This window comes from Cetorhinus maximus, chromosome 7 (assembly GCF_964194155.1).
Source record: "Cetorhinus maximus chromosome 7, sCetMax3.hap1.1, whole genome shotgun sequence".
NCBI classification, from domain to species: Eukaryota; Metazoa; Chordata; class Chondrichthyes; order Lamniformes; family Cetorhinidae; genus Cetorhinus; species Cetorhinus maximus.
In genome coordinates this window covers 43,989,064-44,010,533 of record NC_135885.1, presented here as the reverse complement: position 1 = coordinate 44,010,533, position 21,470 = coordinate 43,989,064, and the positions used below count along the sequence as shown (strand labels likewise).

The window sequence follows — 21,470 nt, the reverse complement described above, 5'->3', positions numbered from 1 at the left end:
TGCATTGAGTGACTCTTTGTCCTCATTGATTTCAATCTCCATACCATAAGATAGGAGCCAAAGTAATTCGCAGGGCCCCTCGAGCCTGCTCCATCATTCAACTATGTTTGATCCTCTATCTCAACTTCACTTTCCTGTCTTACCCTGATCTCTCTCAAGTCCTTTAGTATCCAAAAATCTATCAATCTGAGTCTAAGGGATACTTAAAGACTGAGAGTCCACAGCTCTCTGGGATAGAGAATTCCAAGGAATCAAAACCCTATGACTGATGAAATTTCTTCTCAGCTCAGTTTTAAATGGTCTATCCCTTATCCTAAGAGTATGATCCCCAATTCTAGACTGTCCTGCCACTTTGAACAGCCTCTCAAGCATCTTACCTGAGAAATCATCAAGTCTCAATGAGATCAGCACTCATTCTTCTAAACTCCATTTCAACTCAATTTTTCTTCTCTATTCAGATGGCCTTATTCACAGACATGGATACCTCCCTGCAACCCCCATAGTTACCTAACTCCTCCCAGCCTCATTTTGCTTTCCATCTGACCTTAGAAAAATTCTCCCGCCACTTACAATCACACTTTAAAACTCCCAACCATTTACTAATCCATTCATTCACCTCCATCTTTGATGCCCTCATCCCCAAAAAATCTTTCAACTCTCCCATTTCAGCCATTCTGCTGTATGGATTCAATGATTTTAGAAGTGATGAGGAGAAATATATTAGAAGATAGAAGGCAGAGAGGGTCGAAGAGAAAAAAGCAAGGAGACAGGGGACATATTGGAAGGAGAGGGGGAAAGTGTTTATCAATGTGTTTATTTCCCTGAAATTATCTATTTATTCACCCCAACTACTTCTTGCGATAGCTAGTTTTCACATTCTTACTATTCTCTGGGTAAAAAAATTCCCCCCGAATTCCTTATTGGATTTATTAGTTTTATTTATCTTATATTTATGGCCACTTGTTTTCTACTCTCACAATAGGGAGAAAAATCAAAGTGAATAACTATGGAATTAGTCTACAACAATCCAACAACCAATTACAAGTCTTTTTCTCTGCATTTTACTTACTTTAGCTGTGTGTTGTACCTATTTTAGTATGGATAGTCCCACATCTTGCTGCCCTAATAGATGGCATCATAGATATATTTCACTTTATTGCTTTAGATGTGGCCTGGAGAGGGATTTTGAAATGCTGCAACATGAACTCAGGCAACAATGATGCTGATAAATCCCATGGTCAGGACTACTGCGACAGAAACTGAAAGCATCAAAATCTGTTGTTACATGGTCTAGTGATGGCATTTCAAGAAGCTGTGACAACTTTAAATTTGTGTTCTCCAATCAAGAATGGTAAAAAAAAAAATTCAAGTTAACCATATCAGAACAGAGGAGAAGCCAGCTGCAAAGTAAGATAAATAAAACCCAGGCCCTTCAAAAGAAATCGAAGGATTAAGAGGCCTATTCAAAAGGTTGAACATAATGACTTTATCTGGGTAATTGCATGGATTACTAAATCACAAAGGTTTGTAAAAGCTATCTAAAACCAAATCAGTGTACTATTCGAAACTGTAGTGTGAACTGAGAATATAGATTGTGGTTTTGATTTTGGGGTCAGCAGCGAAGCAACAGTGCTCACTGCTGGATCTCGAAGGATGCTGCCCTCAAAAGATCTAGCAATTTCTGTGGCATGGATTTCCCCTTTCCCGATGACAATTTAAATCTGGCACCAAGTCAAGAGGATCTCTTGACATGCAGCAACAGTGATGTCAGCAAGCAGGTAAGCAGCCATTCAAATTGAATTATTCACACACGGCAAGCCAGGAAGCTAAAAGCACTTAGTATCCTTCGCTTCTAAATTTTCAGCCAGCAGAATAAAGATAAACGGACTCCTTAAAAAATTTAAAATGTGGAATTTTTGATCATAATGGAGAAATTAGGCATTCACAAAATTAACTTTTCAGGGCCAGGGAGATAGTAATTGTGAAGATGTTAAAAATCCAGTTATATTTCATTCAACAAGTTATAATATTTTCAAGGGTTTTTACAAGATTAACAATATTAGAGCGGAAGTTCTTGTCAATTCATAGATTTTCCTATTGACTGCAGTCTGGAGGTGCGTCAACAGCCTGGAGAAGTGTAGAATCACTGCTGGCAACTTCTGGATTTCCACGCTACTCTGTGTATGTGCAGACTCCAGACGCTGTTGTCAGTTTTGGTGGCACAATGATAGTGACCGCTGACAGTTTCATTGTCATTATTACCGCAAAATCTGGGCCTGTGACTTGAATTCAAATGCATGAAAACAGACCTGGCTGAGGAGTTTTAGATGTAAAAATAGATAAATTGCAATAGCAGCCAGGTTAAAGGAGAAGTAACTAGAAAGCTATCAAAATAAGTAAGCTTCTCAGTTTTGAAAGGGGTGGGGATCACTATATGAGGAAAAGATTCTATTAACATGTCAGGTAGCATGGGAGCAGGTGAGGGACATTTGGAGGTCAGGAGTTCAGTGGGTTAAGGGAAATGGGGAAACAGCAGAGGTAGCAAAATGGATAGTACTAATCTAGGTGGCAAAGAAGTTCATCAGCTTCTCGCACTTACTGTTTGAGGTGAAAGTGGAGAGGGCATGGGAAAGAGATTTAAGGAGATTGTTGATAATGGAGAAAAGAAACTGGAAGTTATCTTTGCTCTCCAAGATGATCCTGGAGTAGCGATGATTTTGGCAGGAGACCTGGTAGTTCTTTATGTAGTCTAGCCAGGTTAGATGATGGATAGCTAAGGCAGTTGTGTACCAGATATACTACACACTCCTTGGACTTGAATGAAAGCTGGCAGCCATACCAGAAGCAATAACTGGGATGAAAGAGATAAAATATTTTGCTAGTGACGAGGGCACTAAAGGTGGAGGAATAGGAATTGTTGAGCAGATGAACAGCTGCATACATATTGTGATGAATGGAAGGCCAAAGACGAAGCAATTGCAAGTGACATGGGAATAGTTTCTGTGGCAGTGGATGAAGTGAAATTGGGGTTGGAAGTGGGTAGAGGGAGGTGGTTTGTAAGAAATACAAGGAAGCGCTCAGGAATGGCCTCATCTGTGATGGATACCAAGGGAGTAGAGTCCACGTGCAATCACAAAATTAAGGGGTGTTGGTGCATATGAATAGAAATGTTTATATGGAGGGAGATGGTTAGGGAGGGAGGACAATGAAATCAGAGGAGAGAGGGCAAGGTGAGCTAAGGTGGAAACTGACATTACTGAGGATGAGGAGTGGCTCAGTGCATTGGCTAAGGGAGGAAAGGATGGAGGATATCTCTTAGAGAATAGAAGCAGGTAAAGGATTAAAATACAAAACAGGTGTGCAGAACTATTTCTCAGAGTAATTGAGAGACTTTAAAAGACTATAGTGCACTGTCATTAATGTATGGAAAATCAATACTACTATTCACATTATTAGCATTTAAGGCTAGTTGCATGACTTTTCCATTAAACTCTCATGCAATAGGTTTTAATCTTTTCTTTCTCAAAGTAGGTGTGCTACATGTTCTGTTAATTAAGAACTAAGTGTTCCAGCTGTTCGAGTGCCACAGTACTTCAGTTTCTTTCAAAAATCTTTTTAATTGGTAATTAAGCTCACGACTCCGGAAAGGCAGTGAAATTCAAGCCAGCAGCTTCAATGTGCACTAGCCTGGTAGAAACCTGTTCTCAAGCATGCTCAAATAAAGCTGACAAAAGATGAATGTGGAGGACTCGCATGTCAGAATCAATCTGTGCTGAGAGAATGGAAAATCGTTGGTCCGATTGTTTGTCTGCACCCCTCCCTCCCCCAGTAGCGGGAGGACTCATTAAATGTCAGCTGTAGAAACAGTTAGTCCCTGGGCAACAGGTGCAGTGCCCATAATTCAAACTCTACTCACCCAATAAAATAATACAGGCTTGTAAGAAGGCAAGTCAGTCTTGTCTCACAGCCTGAAATGTGAACAAAATACTAGATATATTACAGGAAAACCTAATACCAAATCTATTTACCTCTGCGTGATTGCAACCTAAATAAATAACATTCAAATTACAAAAGTGCTCAGGGAAGTCAAACACATTGCATCAATTTGTCAATGTGCTAGAAACACTAACCCCAATTGCGTGTAATTTCTGTAATATTAGAGGCAGAAAGAAATTATCACAAAGTATGTATTATTTCAATCACAATAGTTGAACACAATAGGCTTCCATGCTGCTATGCAATTTTCAATTACTTTTATGAAGGGCTATCCTATTTCCTAAGTGGGCAGGGTAAAGCAAAGGATTACCCTCTGGCAAAATGATGTTTGTTGGAAGTTAAGTAAATGGTCTTGGCTTCAGGATGCAGTTGGAAAACACCACACCACATAATACACATTTTCTTAACATTGAGATTGATAATCTATTTTTACATAACTAACACCATCAAATGTAGATTAATCTGTGATTTATCTCTTTGCTTTTTGTGGGAGCTCGTAGTGTGCGTATTGTCTGGCCTTTCAAATAACAGTGAACGTACTTCAGAAGTAATTCATGCCTATTAAACGATTTGGGGCATCCTAAGAATGTGAAAAACATTATATATGTGCCAAGTTCTTTCCCCTTCCTTACTGTTAAACCAATACTGCTAATACCCTTTATAATCAATCTTAAAGCAGAATTCAGAACAACTATATGGAGGTTATCATAAGGGAAAATTACAAATCAGCTGTCATTCATGATGATAGCTTCAGTCATTTCCAGTTATTGCACTGCATTTAGAATTTGTATATTAGGCACTACAGAAATCAAGCTTTATGGTGAATGTGTGAGGGAGAATTTTGGCACTGGAGGAGTTGAGATATAGACATAAGCAGGTGAAGTTTCAGGGGCGGGAGTCATTAATCTTAATTAAAATAAAATGAAGGGTACAATTCTAAAGCAGGTACAGGAGCAGAGGGACCTGAGCGTACATGTGCATAAGTCATTAGAGGTGGCAGGGCAGTTTACGAGAACAGTTGATAAAGTATACTGTATCCTAGGCTTTATTAATAGGGGCATAGAGTACAAGAGGAAAGAGGTTATGTTAAACTTGTATAATACACTAGTCCGGCCTCAGCCAGAGTACTGGGTCCAGTTCTGGGCACCACATTTCAGGAAGAATGTGAAGGCATTGGAGAGGCTGAAGGAAAGATTCACAAGAATGGTTCCAGGGATGGGAAACTTCAGTTACAAAGGGTGGAGAAGTTGGGACTGTTTTCCTTGGAGGAGAGAAGGCTGAGAGGAAGTGAGATATTCAAAATCATGAGGGATCTGGACAAAGTAGATAGGGAGAAACTGTTCCCACTCATGAAAGGATCGAGGATGAGAGGGCACAGCGTTAAAGTAATCGGTAAAAGAAGCAAAAGTGATATAAGCAAAAACTTTTTCATGCAGTGGACGGTTAATGTTTGGAATGCGTGTGATGGAGGCAGGTGCAATTGAAGCACTCAAAAGTAAATTAGATTGCTATCTGAAAAGGAAGAATGTGCAGGGTTATGGGGAGATGTTGGGGGAATTGCTCATTTGAAGAGCTTGTGCAGACACGATGGGCTAAATGGCCTCCTTATGTGCTACGATAATTCTGTGATTGAATAGATGTGGGGGTTTGATGCTCACTTCAGGGTTGAACAGGCCATTGAGGATGCACTCAAGTCAAGTTCAGCCGAAATAATTAGGGGGTTGGGTTCAGTGACTAAAGGAAAACATTTCTGGCAGGGGCCAAACAGGATGGTTTCCAGTTTGTTAACACCGAGGTGAAGAATGTTCAGGCTTAGCCAGAATCATCCGTCAGACAGGCAGTCACACACCATGCTGGCTGTTATGCAGCTGGGGGCAGGAGAAACATTTTTGATACGGAGGATTCTGAGGCTATGGATTGCACTTTCAGAGTTAGTGTTTGAAGAAATAACTACGTCAACTTTTAAGAATAGATAAAAATAAACTCTAACAGGGAAGGCACATAGGTTTCTGACTACTGCTCATTTGGAGGATTAACACCAATTACGATTGGCTGGGCTGAGAAGCCTGCTTCTTTGTTGTAATTTCTGTGCAAAAAGTGTAAAAAAAAAATGTAAAATGCCTTTCAAGATACAAACAAAAGAAAACTCGGCCATCTCTCCTTGACGTTGAATGTAACCACCAATACCAAGTTCCCCCTTTATTAACATCTTGGGAGCAACCATTGATCAGAAGCAGACTGGGCACTTCATGTGAAAAACATAATAGGACATGGAAGGAAAGGATAGAAACCTTTTATTAAAAAAAAATACTAGTTTCTGCATTGTTAGCTACAGAGGCACGACCAACTCAATTTTTTTTCTGGTAGAGTTGGTTTTAAAATTAATTTGAGAATTACTGTATTTGCTTATGTTTATTGAAAAGGACACTATTGTGAGAGAGTCACAGGGTGACCTGTGTTTAAAAAGATGAAAATAAAGTAAGGTTTATTTATGTTGCAGAATTTTAGGATTTTGCTCCTAAAAATAGATTTGCCCACTCCAGTAATTGTAGTCCCTTAACTGCAGTCCCTGCTAGGATCAGCTAACTTGTTCTAAATGGGAGATACAAGGTGGGATCTTTCGGTGCACCAAGAGAGCATCTGAAACATTAAAAAAAAACATGGCTTTTAAAGTCCAGTCTGTATGCGCTACTTAATGGTATATCAAAGATTAAGAGGTGGCATCATCATTATGATCATTTACAGGGTAAAGGGTTATCTGGAAACGTTACTACCAGCAAGTTTATGCCATTCTTATAAACAAGCATTCATTTCTGTAATCCAATACTATCAATAACTAGAAGCATTGAATTCAATGAACCATCTCAACATCTTCAAACAAACCATTTGGCCAGGGAACATGCAAGAGAGGTAGCTCAGAAGTGTATGTATTTCCCCTGCCACTGATGCCCCCCACCCAAAAAGAACCTTACCCATTGCTACTCTGTGCAAACAGTGGTTACCTCACATTTCTGGTATTTTATCTCTAGGGACATGTACTATAATGGTTTAAGCATACCTCACTTGAAACTAAGCATATATTCCCAAGGGGAAGCCTGTCTGAAAATGTAGGAGAAACCATTAATTACCAGAGGCTCATTTCTCACTTCCACGAGAAAAGTTCAAGTCATTTCACAGCTCATTGAAAAACATATGCCCAACAGTGTCTCCAAACTACAATCTTCAATTTTGGCCACAATTTCTGATGTAAACAGAATCTCCAATAGCCTGCCTCCCAATGGATTGTACATATATCATGTCCCATCATAACTTACATCTTTCAATTACTATAATAATGGTAGTTCAAGTTGCACCATTCTTATGGCAAAGTTTATCATGTTTATAGTTACCCCTCAAAGCACAGCACATGTAAACAGGTGCTAGCTTGTTCTGTTACCCAAGATAGATTGTGTTCTTTATTAAATTCAAGGATTCCAGATAACACAGGAAATAGATGATGTTATAAAGATCTCTTTCTGCTGATATTCTGGAACTAAATTAGTTGAGAGATTCCTTACATAAGATAAACATACAGTTGTGAGCTGTTCTTGACTGGGGAGTTGCTAATGCTGACACTGGGTAGAAAGGAGTTCCAACTCCTCACCTTAATGCACATGAAATGAATTGTCAAAATAAAAAAAATTCTAATAAAGATTGATGAGTATACCATTTGCTGAATATATTCTAATGCTTTTAATGGACCAGAAACAACAGCATGAACAAATCTGAATAGGCTGACCAATTGATGTTGTTATTTCTGTATGAGGAAGATCAAAGCATGAACAAGCTGCACAAATAAAGAAGTTAAATGTCAGAGGAGATTTGGCAGTGAAAAAGAAAGAGGAAAAAGAGGAAAGGATGCCTCAGACACAAGAGAAGAATGGAGGCTAACCAGTTGCCATTGAAAGTTGTACCACCTTTTAACATGAGGAGATTAAACAAAGGGACAGACAACAGATAGGTTAGAAGCCAAAAGACTGAGAACAATCTCATGCAATAAAAACAGAATTGGAGTTATTCCACCATCATAAAATAGTGACCTTTACAGGAAATCTGTAAACTCAAAATCTAAGAATGAATATACCTCCATAAAGTCATTGAGTAAGACAGCTGGGGGTGGATTTTCGACTCGCTGTCTGGGTGTAAAACTTATTGTGCAAATCAACTTTCCGTTATAGGCATTAGCCAACTTCAGTTTTCAGAGATTTCAACATAAATAAAAATTGGGCAGTTTCTGTAAAGCTATTTTATGTAGCATGCTGACACTTCTGCTGACAGACTATACTATGAAACATATATAAAAAAAAATGCAAATACTAGAAAACTAAAACAAAATAGAAAATGCAAGAAATACACAGCAGGCCAGTCAGCATGGAGAAAATTCTATAATCTGTATCCTGCTACTCATCACTGAATTGATCACATCTTATAAGGGAATATATTGATCAGAATTTCAACCTTGCAAACTTAAAAATCCTGACGTAAATGAACTGCCCATGAAGCAGCATCCAAAAAAATTGTAGGATTGAAAATTTGATGTCATCATCTCAATAAAGTTCTTTTTGAGGAGTTTGAAAACTAAGAGGAACATTCTTCTAAAGACTACAGCTCTTTTTAAAAAATGTTATGAAAACATTTGCAATGATTAACGCTAGAGTAGCCATTTTAAGGGTTCAGGCTGCTTGACACTACCACCACAAATTCTCACTACTCCCCTACATCCCCCCTCAGCAGAATGACCAGGGTGCACTTTGTTGCCGTGTGAGTGTGCATTTTTTCATAAATGGCAAAATAATCTGGAGAACAATGGCATAACATGTTTCTGTTTTTACTGATGTTAAATAAGATGCGTATGTTGGAGGTGCTTTATTTCTCTATTCAGTGCTACTTTCCTCACCTAGAACAGTGGGTGAGTGGACAAGATGATGGTGGATGGTATACAATGTGGCCAAGTGTAAAGTTATCCACTTCAGTAAGAAAAATTAAAAAGAAGAACATTTTTGAATGGTGAGAGAGATGAGGAAATAGTTATATACAAAGGAACCTGGGTGTCCTTGTACACGAGTCACAGAAAGTTAACATGCAGGCATACCAAGCAATTTGGAAGGCAAATGGTATGTTAGTTTCTGTTACAAAGGGGTTGGGGAGGCAGTGGCATAGTGGTATTGTCACTGGACTGGTATTCCAGAGACCCAGGGTAATGCTCCAGGACCCAGGTTTGAATCCCACCATGGCAGGTGGTGTAATTTGAATCTAATAAAAATCTGGAATTAAAAGCTTGATGACCATGAAACCATTGCTGCTTGTTGTAAAAACCCATCTGGTTCATTAATGTCCTTTAGGGAAGGAAATCCGCTGGCATCCAAGTGACTCCAGACCCACAGCAATGTGGTTGACTCTTTTTAAAAAAAATTAAGGATAGGCAATAAACTCTGTGGCCTAGCCACCCACATCCCATGAATGAATTAAAAAAATGCTACAATTAGACAATTGGGAGTAGAGTGTGCAGTTTTGGTTTCCTTATCTAAGGAAGGAGATACTTCTCCTAAGAGGGGTGCAATGTAATTAGACTGATGATGGGATTGCCTATGAGGAGAGATTGAATAGACTTAATTTCCTGAAGCTAAGAACTAACACATGTAAAATTATTAAAGGGCTTGACAGGGTAGATACTGAGAAAGTGTCACCCCTACCTAGGAAATCTAAAACACAGGGTCACAGTCTTAGATTAAGGGATTGACCCTTCAGGACTGAGATGAGGAGAAATTTCTTTACTCAAAGAAATTCTCTACCCCAGAGAGCTGTAAATGCTCAGTCACTGAGTATATTCAATTCAGAGGTTGATAGGTTTTTAGGCGTTGAGGTAGTTAAGGGATGTGGGGAAAATGGATAGTGGGGAAAATGGATAGTGGGGGCATCTCAAACTAGGGGCATAATTACAGATTAAGCGGGCACTCATTTAAAACTGAGGTGCAAAGGAATTTCTTCGTGAATGTCTAGCATTCTCTACCCCAGAGAGTTGTGGAGGCCAGATCACTGAAGGTATTTAAAGAGGAGGTAGATAGATTTTTGAAATATTGGGGAGTTGAGGGATATGAGGAGCTGGCACACAAGGAGAGTTGAGGCCTGGGGCAGATCAGCCATGATCTTATTGAATGGTGGGGCAGGCTTGAAGGGCCGAATGGCCTATCCCTGCTCCTGTTTCTTATGTTCTAAGTGGAATCGAGGTAGAAGATCAGTCATGATCTTGTTCAATGGTGGAGCAGGCTCGAAGGGCCAAATGACCTTCTCCCTTAAGTCCATATTTATAAAATCCTAAATTCTATTGACTTTTCTTATGGCTTTATCTAATTGCATTTGTACTGACACAGAGGAAACTGCTTTGCAACCTGTGTACTTGCACTGTTTATGGCTCTTGCAATGTTTGTTTAAGGGAGCTTAAATCTTAATGCCACGTGGCACACTTCATCTGGTTTGGATGTGCTGGAATAACTGAGAATAACATATAGACGTTTGAATTGTTTACAGAATACAGGCAGGCTCGTAAGATTATACAAGCCATGAGCATGATAAATTCAGCCATTACAGGGCTTTAGAGGTCTGTTCCATTCCTATGAATATCTTTGGAATTCTCCTCATGTCAACTGTCAAGAAAAACAGAACTTTGAATGTAAAATCCAAATATAACATACAATCTTGTTAAAAAAACTCTGCAGTCAGCACAGTACTCGTTTCTTGTGGTAAGCAACTGTGACTGGCCATGAAATCTTCCATTTTCTTCACTCAAGCATCAGACAGTTATATATCAGAAATCACCACCGTTACAAGAGACTCGTGGATTAAACTCTAAATTACACCACAGTAAGGCATTTCTTATTTTTTTCTTCATTGCTTCTCTGTACAAGTAAAGATAAACTGGACAATCCAAATGCTCTCAAGGTATTTTAAATTTTAGTTTGTTTTGTTTTAAACAACAGAAGTCTGTGGAATGAGCAATTCTCCTTCTGATAAGCCAGGCAACTGAAACTCAATGATGTTTAAGAGTCTCCAAATGCCTGACATGGAGCGGCAAACTCTCCCATTTATCCAAAGCCATGAGTCAAGATTGGCAAAGGCAGAGCTAAAGCAGAGGTATGACAAAGTGCTGCAGGTGTTTAAGCACTTAAAGAACTGCATCAATACGGCTGTTTTTGGTTCCGTCCAATTAAGTTTACCCTATCTGCTGGAGCAATAGCTTCCAAAATTATCTGGGAGATAATGGTGCCAAGTTGCAAAAATCTGATACCCAGTGGTAGTGACCCCAACAAAATCACCCTTCCCTAGCTTTGTAACCTTCTCCAGCCTGACAAACCTTCACGATCTCTGTGTTCCTCCAATTCTGGCATCCTGTATATCCCTGATTTTAATCGCACTACCACTGTTCGCTGTTCTTTCAGTTGACTTTGCCCTAAATTTTGGAATACCCTACCTAAACCACACCATCTCTCTAATTTTCTCTCATCCTTTATGATGCTCTTTAAAGCCTACCCCTTTGACCAAACTTTTGGCTCCTGATAGCTCCTTCTGTTGCTCAGTGTCATATTTTGATTGATAAGATTCTTGTGAAGCACCTTGGAACATTTAGCTATGTTAAAGGCACTATATAAATGCAAGATATTTTTGTTGTTAAAGGTCCGTCTCTCCAAGTTCTATTATTGAGCCAGGTTCAATCAATGGTGTCTTGGAACATTGCTGACATATCTGGTTAATATACTAGGTTACAAAGTTTGTCAGAGCGTTGGTTTTGTTTCTGGCTTCCATATAATTCAATGCAATTTGTTTAATGCGGTCTTTGAGAAATACAGTCAAATATTTTATGTCCATTTATTGTAATGTGGAACTGTCAAAATGCTTTGTAATTGCTAAGTGATTTATTTTATTTGAAAACAAATTCTCATAGTACGTCTCCTGAACTGTAGGCTATTCCGTGGGTTAGAAGATATGACACATTGGCTCCGACATTTTGCCGAGATTTATGAGGCATGCACAGCTGACTTGACATCTAATTTTTCATTCCTCCATGCCAGGAAAAGGTTGGTCTGATCTCTTCATGACCTCACCCACCTCATTCATGGTCTCAACTGAAAAATTCCTGTGCAGAGATTCAAGGATTCATATCACTGATCACTCCAGCACCAACTTAGCTATGCTATTCTACTGCAAGTTGAATGATTTCTGAGATTACAGGTATGTGATAATAATGATCACCAATCTTCTTTATTACGGCCCTCAGTTTTGACAGCAAAGATGAAACATACAAAACATGCTACAAATGATTATCACTATGGAATTGTTGTTAATCAGCCTCAATAACACACACTGCAGCTGTCACATGAGCCAACACACTATGCCTATTTGTTTTTCAGACTACAGCGCTGATTCATTAACAACCGTTAAAATATTCTGTAGCTGCCCATAAATTATTCTTTTTAAAACAGTGCTTCAGTTACCTAGTCATCATTTTAAATGACAGATTCTCTAGCAGTGAATTATAAACTTAGATGAAACTTTTTAAAGACCAAGATATGAGAGTCAAACAACTCCCAACACTCCGGTGTCATTAATCTAACATTTGAAAGGAATGAGGATAAAATGATCATGCAGGTCAAGTATTGTTTTTATCAAGTAAATGTGTGTGTAATCTGCATATTAAAGCTTTATCTGCACCTGTCTCAGTCACTGACTGCTCACAGACAAGTGATTATACTAGCCAGTTACACAGGCTAGCCTGTCAGTCAAAATATAATAGTTGCACAGTGACTCTTCACCCAGCTCTGCAAAATAAGCAATTTATGGACACCATACAGCACCAACAGCAGATTATTTACACTTCTGGTCCAAAATATCTACTTTATCAAGCCTTTGTGTTAATTTATTTTCGGTATCAAATGTCCACTTTTTTGTTGTTTCATATAGCTTTGTATCTTATCCTCACACCACTTCCTCCTGTCAGAAACATCAAAAGAGCAGGATGGTCTGAGACACCAATTTCACCATGACCACAAACAGTGAACTGAATCCTGTTAATGACCAACTTCCCACCTCCTCCCAGATTGGAGTGCTCTTATATCAATTTAATCTAGGTTCCAGCAAAGTGCATTTGTTGAGGCCATGTCATTATATTTATATTTCTGAGTAAATTTACCTGCTAATAAAGAGCAAAATGCCCAGGTTTTATTACCCCTAATTTCTCCCACACCGATCAATTCCTAGGTGACATGGCAGTGCTGAGGACTGGGAGAACAACTTAAGTTGTTATTTGTGCCTCAGCTGTTATTTGCCTAACAGCAGCTCAGTAAGGATTTCTGCACCAACTTTCTCTTCTAAATGCAGCGAGGCACCTCATGTCTGTTTGGTACCTTTCTGTGAGACAAGTTTCAGGTAGAGAACTGAGAAAAGACAGGGTGAAGAGGTGGGAAGGAGAACCTACCTGTAAACTGCTGAAGGGTTTGAGAGTCTGAGTAGATATCAAATCTAGGATTCAGACTTGGGACATGAAGATTTGGAATCAACCACTAGATACCAAATCAGGTCAAAGATGAATCCTTTCCAGTGAGTGCCCTTCTCTGCATTTGGAGAAGTGTCTAGTCTCCACTTATAGCCTCCCTCTTATAGCATATTGGTACAGTGTCCATTTTATTTTGATGGTATATGTTACAAGGCTATGCCCCTTTATTTTTGAAAATGTGATTTTTTTCAACTTTCAACTGACCGGAACTTTTGCAATTTGAACTGAGACAGAGCAAACTGCTTAAAAATGTAAGGCCAGATTCCAAGTTGAAGGTGAGGAACCAACAAATCACCCTCAGGGAAGTGTGAAGAGAGAGACATTTCCTATAATCCAGACACCCATCGAAACTCATAACTGTCTAAGGAAGAAACCTTAAAAATGCAAAGTACTGGATATTGAAATAACAGCTGCCACAGGCAGACCTACCCAAAAATACACAATGCGTGAAGTATTTTAAGGCAAGGCTGCCAGCCACGAGAGAGAGATTGCAAGAGATACAGGCAGTGTCCAGAAAGTCGTTAGCAAAGGAAACAAGCTGAGGGCTCTCTCTCTTCCTCTTTTCGAACAAGCGTGTTGTCCGGCTCAAGAAGCCAACTCTACCAGAAACCTACCAGCAAACCAAGATCTTGTAATAATTGCAATATTCATTCATCTGACTGCATCCAAGAAACCAACTAATCTAAATCAGCCACAATGTTTAAAAATCTACTCCTTAAGGGAAATCAAAGGACGCAAATGTATATTCTTTAACCTTTTTTTATTGGACTTGAATGCCCCTTATTTCCGATACCTCTGTGTGTATGCTTGTGGGCCCTAATGATTGCATGAGTGCCGAATGCTTGATGTTGCGTTATTATTTTTCTCGGATTTTGTGGTTAATAAATTTGCTCTTTCTTTGACTCAAGAAAACTTTCTTAGATTGGCTCCTTATTGCTCATAGCTTAGTTAAGTACATCCCCTTCTCACCTGGTCGTAACACTATACCACTAAGTTGCTTCAACAATGGTGACAGCTTTTTTAATGAAGAAATACAAAATGTAAAAAATATAAATACTACCACAACTTATTCACAATTAAAGTTTCTATGTCTGTTCAGTAATACAACAGATGAAAAATGTTGTAGCCACTGAATGATGGAAAGCATTACAATACTAAATGAAAGGCTTCAATTCTCACAGAGATAAATGGTTTAAGGTTTATAATCTGTACAAGATTTGAAAAGAATGGAATGACTTACATCCAAAGAATCTTCATTCACTATAAGTAGTGACATACTTTGAGACACAAGCTTGCAGGAATAACCTGTCAAAATAACAGAAGCAAGTGACAGTTGAAAAATAACACAATCCCTTTCTAAATACAACATTGACAAGCACAAAAGTCACAGAATAATATTTGGACTACATTTCTTTTTTTTCCTCCAAATTCTAGACATAGGTGTGAATATTTTGAAAAAATACTGAGAAAGGGAACTTTCCACCTTAGAGTGGTATGAACATATGATGGAAGTCACCAGGACCTGAGAAACAACTTTCAGCATTATCCTGACAATGCAGCTTCAACTGAAATCTTCATATGGCTCAGTTGGTAAAGTCATTGTTCATCCAGGCACTGAACCATACATATCAAGAAGGTGCCAGGCTCAATCTTCAAAGCATGCTCAGTTAGCTAATGTCAGCCAGTACAATGCTACAATGTTTCAGTATTCCTGGGCTTGGTGGGAGGTGGGAAGGGCAGTGGGGGAGTATGATTAAATAAGAGAAAGAAAGTTTAAACTTCTAATTGCTATCCAGTGATGCCTGTTATAATGTATGCATTTATGGACATTGGGTAAACATGAGTTGGGTTTGTTAGTGATGTCTGTGAGGAAAGAATACCCAAAGGTACCTGAACAATTAGTTTCCCACATCCATTTGTCCCTTATCAGTTACAAAGGCAAACAATTCATCCACCCTTTAACAGAAAGTCTTCTTCTCCTGCCCTCCCAGTTCAAGCAGGTGATTTTTGTTATACTGTACTCGCTCTCTGACCCATTTAAGCTGATATTCTCCACCCACAGCCCTAATTCAACTTGGCACTCTTTCCTCCCTCCCCAAGAGTTCAAGCTGGCACTGTGTCTCCAGCTCATGCTTGGAATCATTCCTGCTCCATTTTAATTAATGATGGTACATTCCTTTCTCCCACCACAAAACATTGGTTCCAGATTTCCATCACACAACCCCCCATTAAAAAGTGCTGCTCCCAAACATTGGAGATAAGCAATGGTATGAGGCAGCAGATCCTTTATTTACTTTTTCAAAACACAGCTCAATTAAAAGGGCAATTAGGAACGGGCAATAAATGCTGACCTAGCCAGTGACAGCTACATCCCATGAACGAATAAAAAAAGTTGCAGAGAGGCTGAAGACAGTCTCCATTCTATTCAGGGAGTGGGCCCAGAATAATGTTGAAGCAGATACTCATTGAGGCTTATAAATATTGTTGTCAATTTTATATTTAGGGAACATTAGGCCAGCCAGATCAAAATGGCTTTAGCAGAATCCAGGGAGAAATGGCTATTACCATTTGGATTTTAAATAAGTATCAGAAAAATTCTGCCAGGCAGACTGATGGCCATACAAGTGAAACAAATGCAGATTACACCATAGAATGAACACAAGCCAAGGAGGGTTTCTTGACATGCTTCAGCTTGTGTACGAATAATTCATTCTGAGAGAAAAACATCTCTTTAGACAATGGTCACGTTAATCAACACAAATCATCTGCACTTCAGCCATTCTCTGTTTGGAGTTAGTCGCAGTTAAATTAATTTTTTATGTGTTTTATTTATATAATCCTTTCAACATAATAAAATGTTACAAAGTGGTTCACAAAAACAAGATGCATATCATCTTGTAAACTGAACAAATCTTTCTAATCATAGCTTCAGATAGGTAACTCCAGCATACCAAAAGCAGTGTTCTCAGAGGCAATAATGTTAGGAAAGAGAGACAATTAAGTAAGTTATATTTGTATTTTGTGGGTGTTAGGAATGAATTTTAGCCTCAAAGTTTAAGTTTGATTTTTATTTCTGTATCTGTGTTAAGAAAGGTCAAATTGAGTTTTAGTTTCACTTTAAAAGGTGCCTGCATTTCTAATGAGAGTTTTATGGCTCCTAAAGAGAAGTTAAGCAAACAAGAATAGAAGAACTGGGCTGTTGCTTGGCAACAAGGGGACAGAGAGGCAGGTCCCTCTCACAGACATACAGAAGAAGAAAAACAGCAGTTTGTTTTGGAAGCTGTTAGAGGTCAGTTGGTTTTGAAGATAGGTACCAGAGATGCAGCCTAGAAGAGGGACAGATAGCCAGTCCCAAGCTAAGGAAAAACACCCAAAATCCAGGCGAGTGGAACAAGAGAAAGTCCCAAGCTGACCTTCTAGTCCAAGGAAGGACAGGAAATTGGAAAAGGTCCTGTTAAGTGAAGTTAAGAGTGAGGGGTACAGAGAAAGGCTCCAAGCTTCAGCTTTAAAGAGACAAAAGTTACAGAAAGCAAATTTAAAGTGAGTACAGCTGGCAAGTGGCAAGAACGTCCAAAGAAACGGCTGAAGGTCTGTACCTCTTTGCTATGGACATGTGAAGAGTGATACTGTTGATGGCTGAGTTGGTGAGAGAGACAGCATGGAAGACAGCCTAAATGCATGTGGTGACCAGGGGAGAGGATGATTGGAAGGAGAGTTTGAAAACCTGGAGGTGAACCCTTGAGGAAGGCATCTGGGAGAAAGCGTCGGTTTGGGAGAAGATTCCAACTGAGCTCTTGGAGAGTGGAGATTAGAAACCCTCGTGTGAAAGATGGAGTTCAGTGAGACTGGTTGGCTCGCGGTGATAAGCATCTGGGGGGGGGGGGAAGGGGGGTGAGGAGAGATCCATAGCATCTGGTTGAGGTGGTATTTGTCACTTGGTTTCAGATTGTGGTGTGTCTGACCACAGAATGCCTGTTAGCATATGGACTGTGCATTTATTTTGAACTTGAGAATATAAGCTAACTTCTGTAACTTGTGTTATCCTTACAAATCTGTATATATCTGTAAAGGTGTAGTTGTAGGTGAAGGAGTATTGTAAATAGTTAATTTCTTGTTGGATAAATGTTTTATTCTTTTGTTAAAAGTTCATCAGCTGACTCCTGTGACTCTGTTCAGTGGCTACTCTCCACGTATCTTAACAAACAAAGAAAAGTTAGGATCTATCAAGCTGGGTCCCACACTGGGATCAGGCTTGTCCAGGGGTAACCTTAGCTGGGACCTTAACAAAAAGAAGCTTCATTTTTGTCGATTATTATAGGGCATATAACAGTCATAACTGGTGTTAAAGATCCATCATCTTCAATGTTCCAGAGTCGGGTATGGTACAGCCATCTTTTGAAAACCAGTGATTTGGATAACCTGGAATTGTTCGAAGTTCATTGCTTTCTGCATCATATATAATGAAGCTCAACTATTTCACTTCTGGACAAAGGTGTACATTCTTGGGCACTGCAATTAATAATGGGCAGAACTAGGTCTGAGCTTTCTTAAAGATTCCCACTGCTGTTAACACTCATTTGATCAGATGTGGTTACTGAACAAATCATGTTGGTAGTTGCCGAGTTTGCACAAGGGACTGGCACCAAATGCTTTTGGATAGAGGTATTGACTTTGTTGAAGTTCACATGTAAATTGATCCCCAGTTGTTCCGTTCTACCTAGAGTGATCAATCACAGTTCGTTCATGTGCACTGGAAATTTTCAACTCTGTAGAGGACTGCGACATTGTTGAACAACCTATCACTTCAGATGACATTTCTCTGGATTACTGAGGATAGGAACAGAATGAGTCCAAAATTTTCCTTGAAGAACCCCTCTAAGTGCTGTACTAAAAAGATTAGCATTCACAGATCATGACTTAGTCCTTGGACCCTCTGAGAAAATTATCTGCTACAGCTCACCAGAGAGGTCCTAGTTTGAATTTGGTATACCCAGTTAAGGCACGCAAACTCATTTCCACCTCTTTGAAGGCTGCTTACATAATTTTATACTAACAATTATAGTCGAGATAATCTCAATTGAGCTGCCCCTCATTCTGTAGTCTCAACAATGATGCATCAATTCAGGATAATTTTGGCATCGATGCCTACAGTTTGCCCAATTTAATCTTGAACCTTTATTTCAAAAATATGCAGGAATTTAATGACACAAATTTAATAATATTGATTTTTCTATTACAATCTTTATTTAAATGTTAGGCATTAAAAACGCTAGTATATGTGGCGCAGTAGAAGGTAGACACACCTATATTGATTGCAGTTTCTTGTTTGTCACCTGTCAGGATCCATATCTTGATTTCAGCTTTCATCAGTGTTGCTATGGTTTCAGGAACTCCATTTTGAAGACGATCTTCAATGGCAGTTGCTCCAAGCAGCAACAGATTCTGAAAAATAGGTTATGAGAAAAGGTATTGTACAGATAGTTGCTTGGCAGTACAGAACCTGAGTATTGCTGAAAAAAAAAGATATGCTGTTGAAGCTTTTCATCTTGCACTCATTAGGACAGACGTAAGAACGACAAATTTCAAAGGGAACTACGATTTATTCTGCATGTGAAAAGGGTGCTGATTGATTGGCAAGTTGGTTCTGATTGGTCAAGGTGTTACCATGGCAAATGCATCAGGGGGCTATTGCTCACCCATGCTTTAGTTTATTCAAAAAGGTGTAGTGTCTGGACATATTCCTTTTGACTGCATATGCATATATGTAGCTTCTAGCAAATGTAAGGGAGCTGAACTGCGAGCCTGGCTCAAGGAGGGGCAAAAATGGCAGCTCACCATCCCTGGATATAGAATTTTCAGGCTGGTTAGGGAGGGGGATAAAAAAGATGGGGGTGCAGCATTATTGGTTAAATAATCAATTACAGCTGTGAGGAGGGATGATATGCTAAATGAAGCATCCAATGAGGCCATAATGGTTGAGCTCAGAAATAAAAAAGGGGCAGCCACACTGCTAGTAGTGTATTATAGACTCCTAAATAGTGGAAAGGAGTTAAAAGAGCAATTATGTAGACAGATTTCTGAGTGCAGTAATCACCGGGGACTTCAACTACCTGAATATCAAGTGGGATACGAACAGTGTGAAGGGAACAGAGGGCGCAAAATTCTTGAACTGAATTCAAGAGAACTTTTTTAGCCAGCATGTAACAAGCCCAATGAGAGGGGGCACAATTCTAGATTTAGTCTTAGAAAATGAAGCAGGACAAGTGGATGAAATAGCAGTGGGGGACCATTTTGGAGATGGTGACCATAATATAATTAGATTTAGCATTGTTATGAAAAAAGACAATGATAGAACAGGAGTAAAAGTTCTAAACTGGGGGAAGACAAATTTTACAAAGCTGAGAGGTGAGCTGGTGAGAGTGGACTGGATACAGGTATTAAAAGGAAAAAGTATGCCAAACCAGTGGGAGGCATTCAAAGGTGAGATTCCATGGGCACAGTGTAGACATGCCCCCTCAAAGTAAAAGGGTGGTACTGCCAAATCTAGAGACCCTGGTTATCCAGAAGCTTACAGGCCAAGATAAAGCAGAAAAAGAAAGCTTATGAGAGGTCACAAAAGACTTAATATACTATAGAAAGCCTAGAGTATAGCAAGTACAGGGGTGACGTAAAAATGGAAATTAGGAAAGCAAAGATAGGGTATGAAAAAATATTGGCAGGTAAGAACAAAGAAAATCCTGAGATGTTTTAGCAGTACATTAAGAGCAACAGAATAACTAAGAAAAAAGTAGGGCCTATCAGAGATGTACATGGTAACTTGTGGGTTGATGCAGATGATGTGGGCAGGGTTCTCAATGAATACTTTGTCTCTGTCTTCACTAAGGAAATGGATGATGCAGACTTTTTCGTTAAAGGGGAGGAGTATGAAATATTAAATACAATAAGCATAGTGAGAGAGGAAGCACTAGAGGGACTGGTATCCTTGAAGGTGGATAAATTACCAGGGCCAGATGGATTGTATCCCAGGCTGTTGAAGGAAGCCAGGGAGGAAATAGCAGATGCTTTGAGGATCATTTTCCAATCCTCACTAGATACATGCAAGGTACCAAAGGATTGGAGGTCTGTGAACATTGTACCATTATTTAAAAAGGGTGCGAGGGATAGGCCAGAAAATTATAGGCCGGTCAGTCTGACTTCAGTGGTGGGCAAATTATTGGAAACAATTCTGAGAGGCAGGATAAACTGTCACTCAGAAAGGCATGGATTGATCAGGGTAGTCAGCATGGTTTTGTTCAGGAAAGCTCATGTCTTACTAACTTAACAGAATTTTTTGAGGAAGTAACAAGGAGAATTGATGAGGGTGGTACAGTGGATGTTGTCTACCTGAGTTTCAGCAAGGCATTTGACAAGGTCTCACATGGCAGACAGGTCAGGAAAGCGAGATCTCATGGGATACAGGGGAAGGTAGCGGGTTGAATCCAAAATCGGCTCAGTGACAGGAATCAAAGGGTAATGGTAGATGGATGTTTTTGTGAATGGAAAACGGTTTCCAGTGGTGTTTCACAGGGCCCAGTGTTGAGCCTTTCCTGTTTGTTGTATATATAAATGATTGAGACTTAAATTTGGGAGGCATGATTTGGAAATTTGCAGATGACACAATAATTGGAAGCGTAGTTGATAGTGAAGAAGAAAGCTGTGACTCCATAATGATACCAATGGTTTGTTTGAGTGGGCAGAGAAGAGGCAAATGAAATTCAATCCAGAAAAGTGTGAGGTAATGCATTTGGGGAGGGCAAACAAAGGTAAGGAACACTCAATAAACAGGAAGTTATTGAGAGGGGTTGAGGAAGTGAGAGACCTTGGGTTACATGTCCACAGGTCCTTGAAG

The 21,470-nt window shown here is 39.4% G+C and overlaps 1 protein-coding gene and 1 long non-coding RNA gene across 4 annotated transcripts in view; one reads left to right on the top strand and one right to left on the bottom strand.

Annotated features, from left to right (window-relative positions):
- The window catches only part of atp8a2 (ATPase phospholipid transporting 8A2), a 624,855-nt gene that overhangs the window by 345,127 nt on the left and 258,258 nt on the right, over window positions 1-21,470 (bottom strand). For all 3 annotated transcript variants that reach the window (XM_078545400.1, XM_078545401.1, XM_078545402.1), the window contains 2 exons: window positions 18,886-19,024; window positions 14,823-14,887 (listed from right to left, as the gene is read on the bottom strand). In XM_078545400.1, the coding sequence (XP_078401526.1) occupies window positions 14,823-14,887; window positions 18,886-19,024 (204 nt within the window). The remainder of the gene's footprint in view (window positions 1-14,822; window positions 14,888-18,885; window positions 19,025-21,470) is intronic.
- LOC144682753 (uncharacterized) lies at window positions 1,643-14,468 on the top strand. Its single transcript, XR_013577098.1, has 3 exons — window positions 1,643-1,778; window positions 12,102-12,261; window positions 13,816-14,468. It is a non-coding gene; the product is annotated as an uncharacterized LOC144682753 (long non-coding RNA).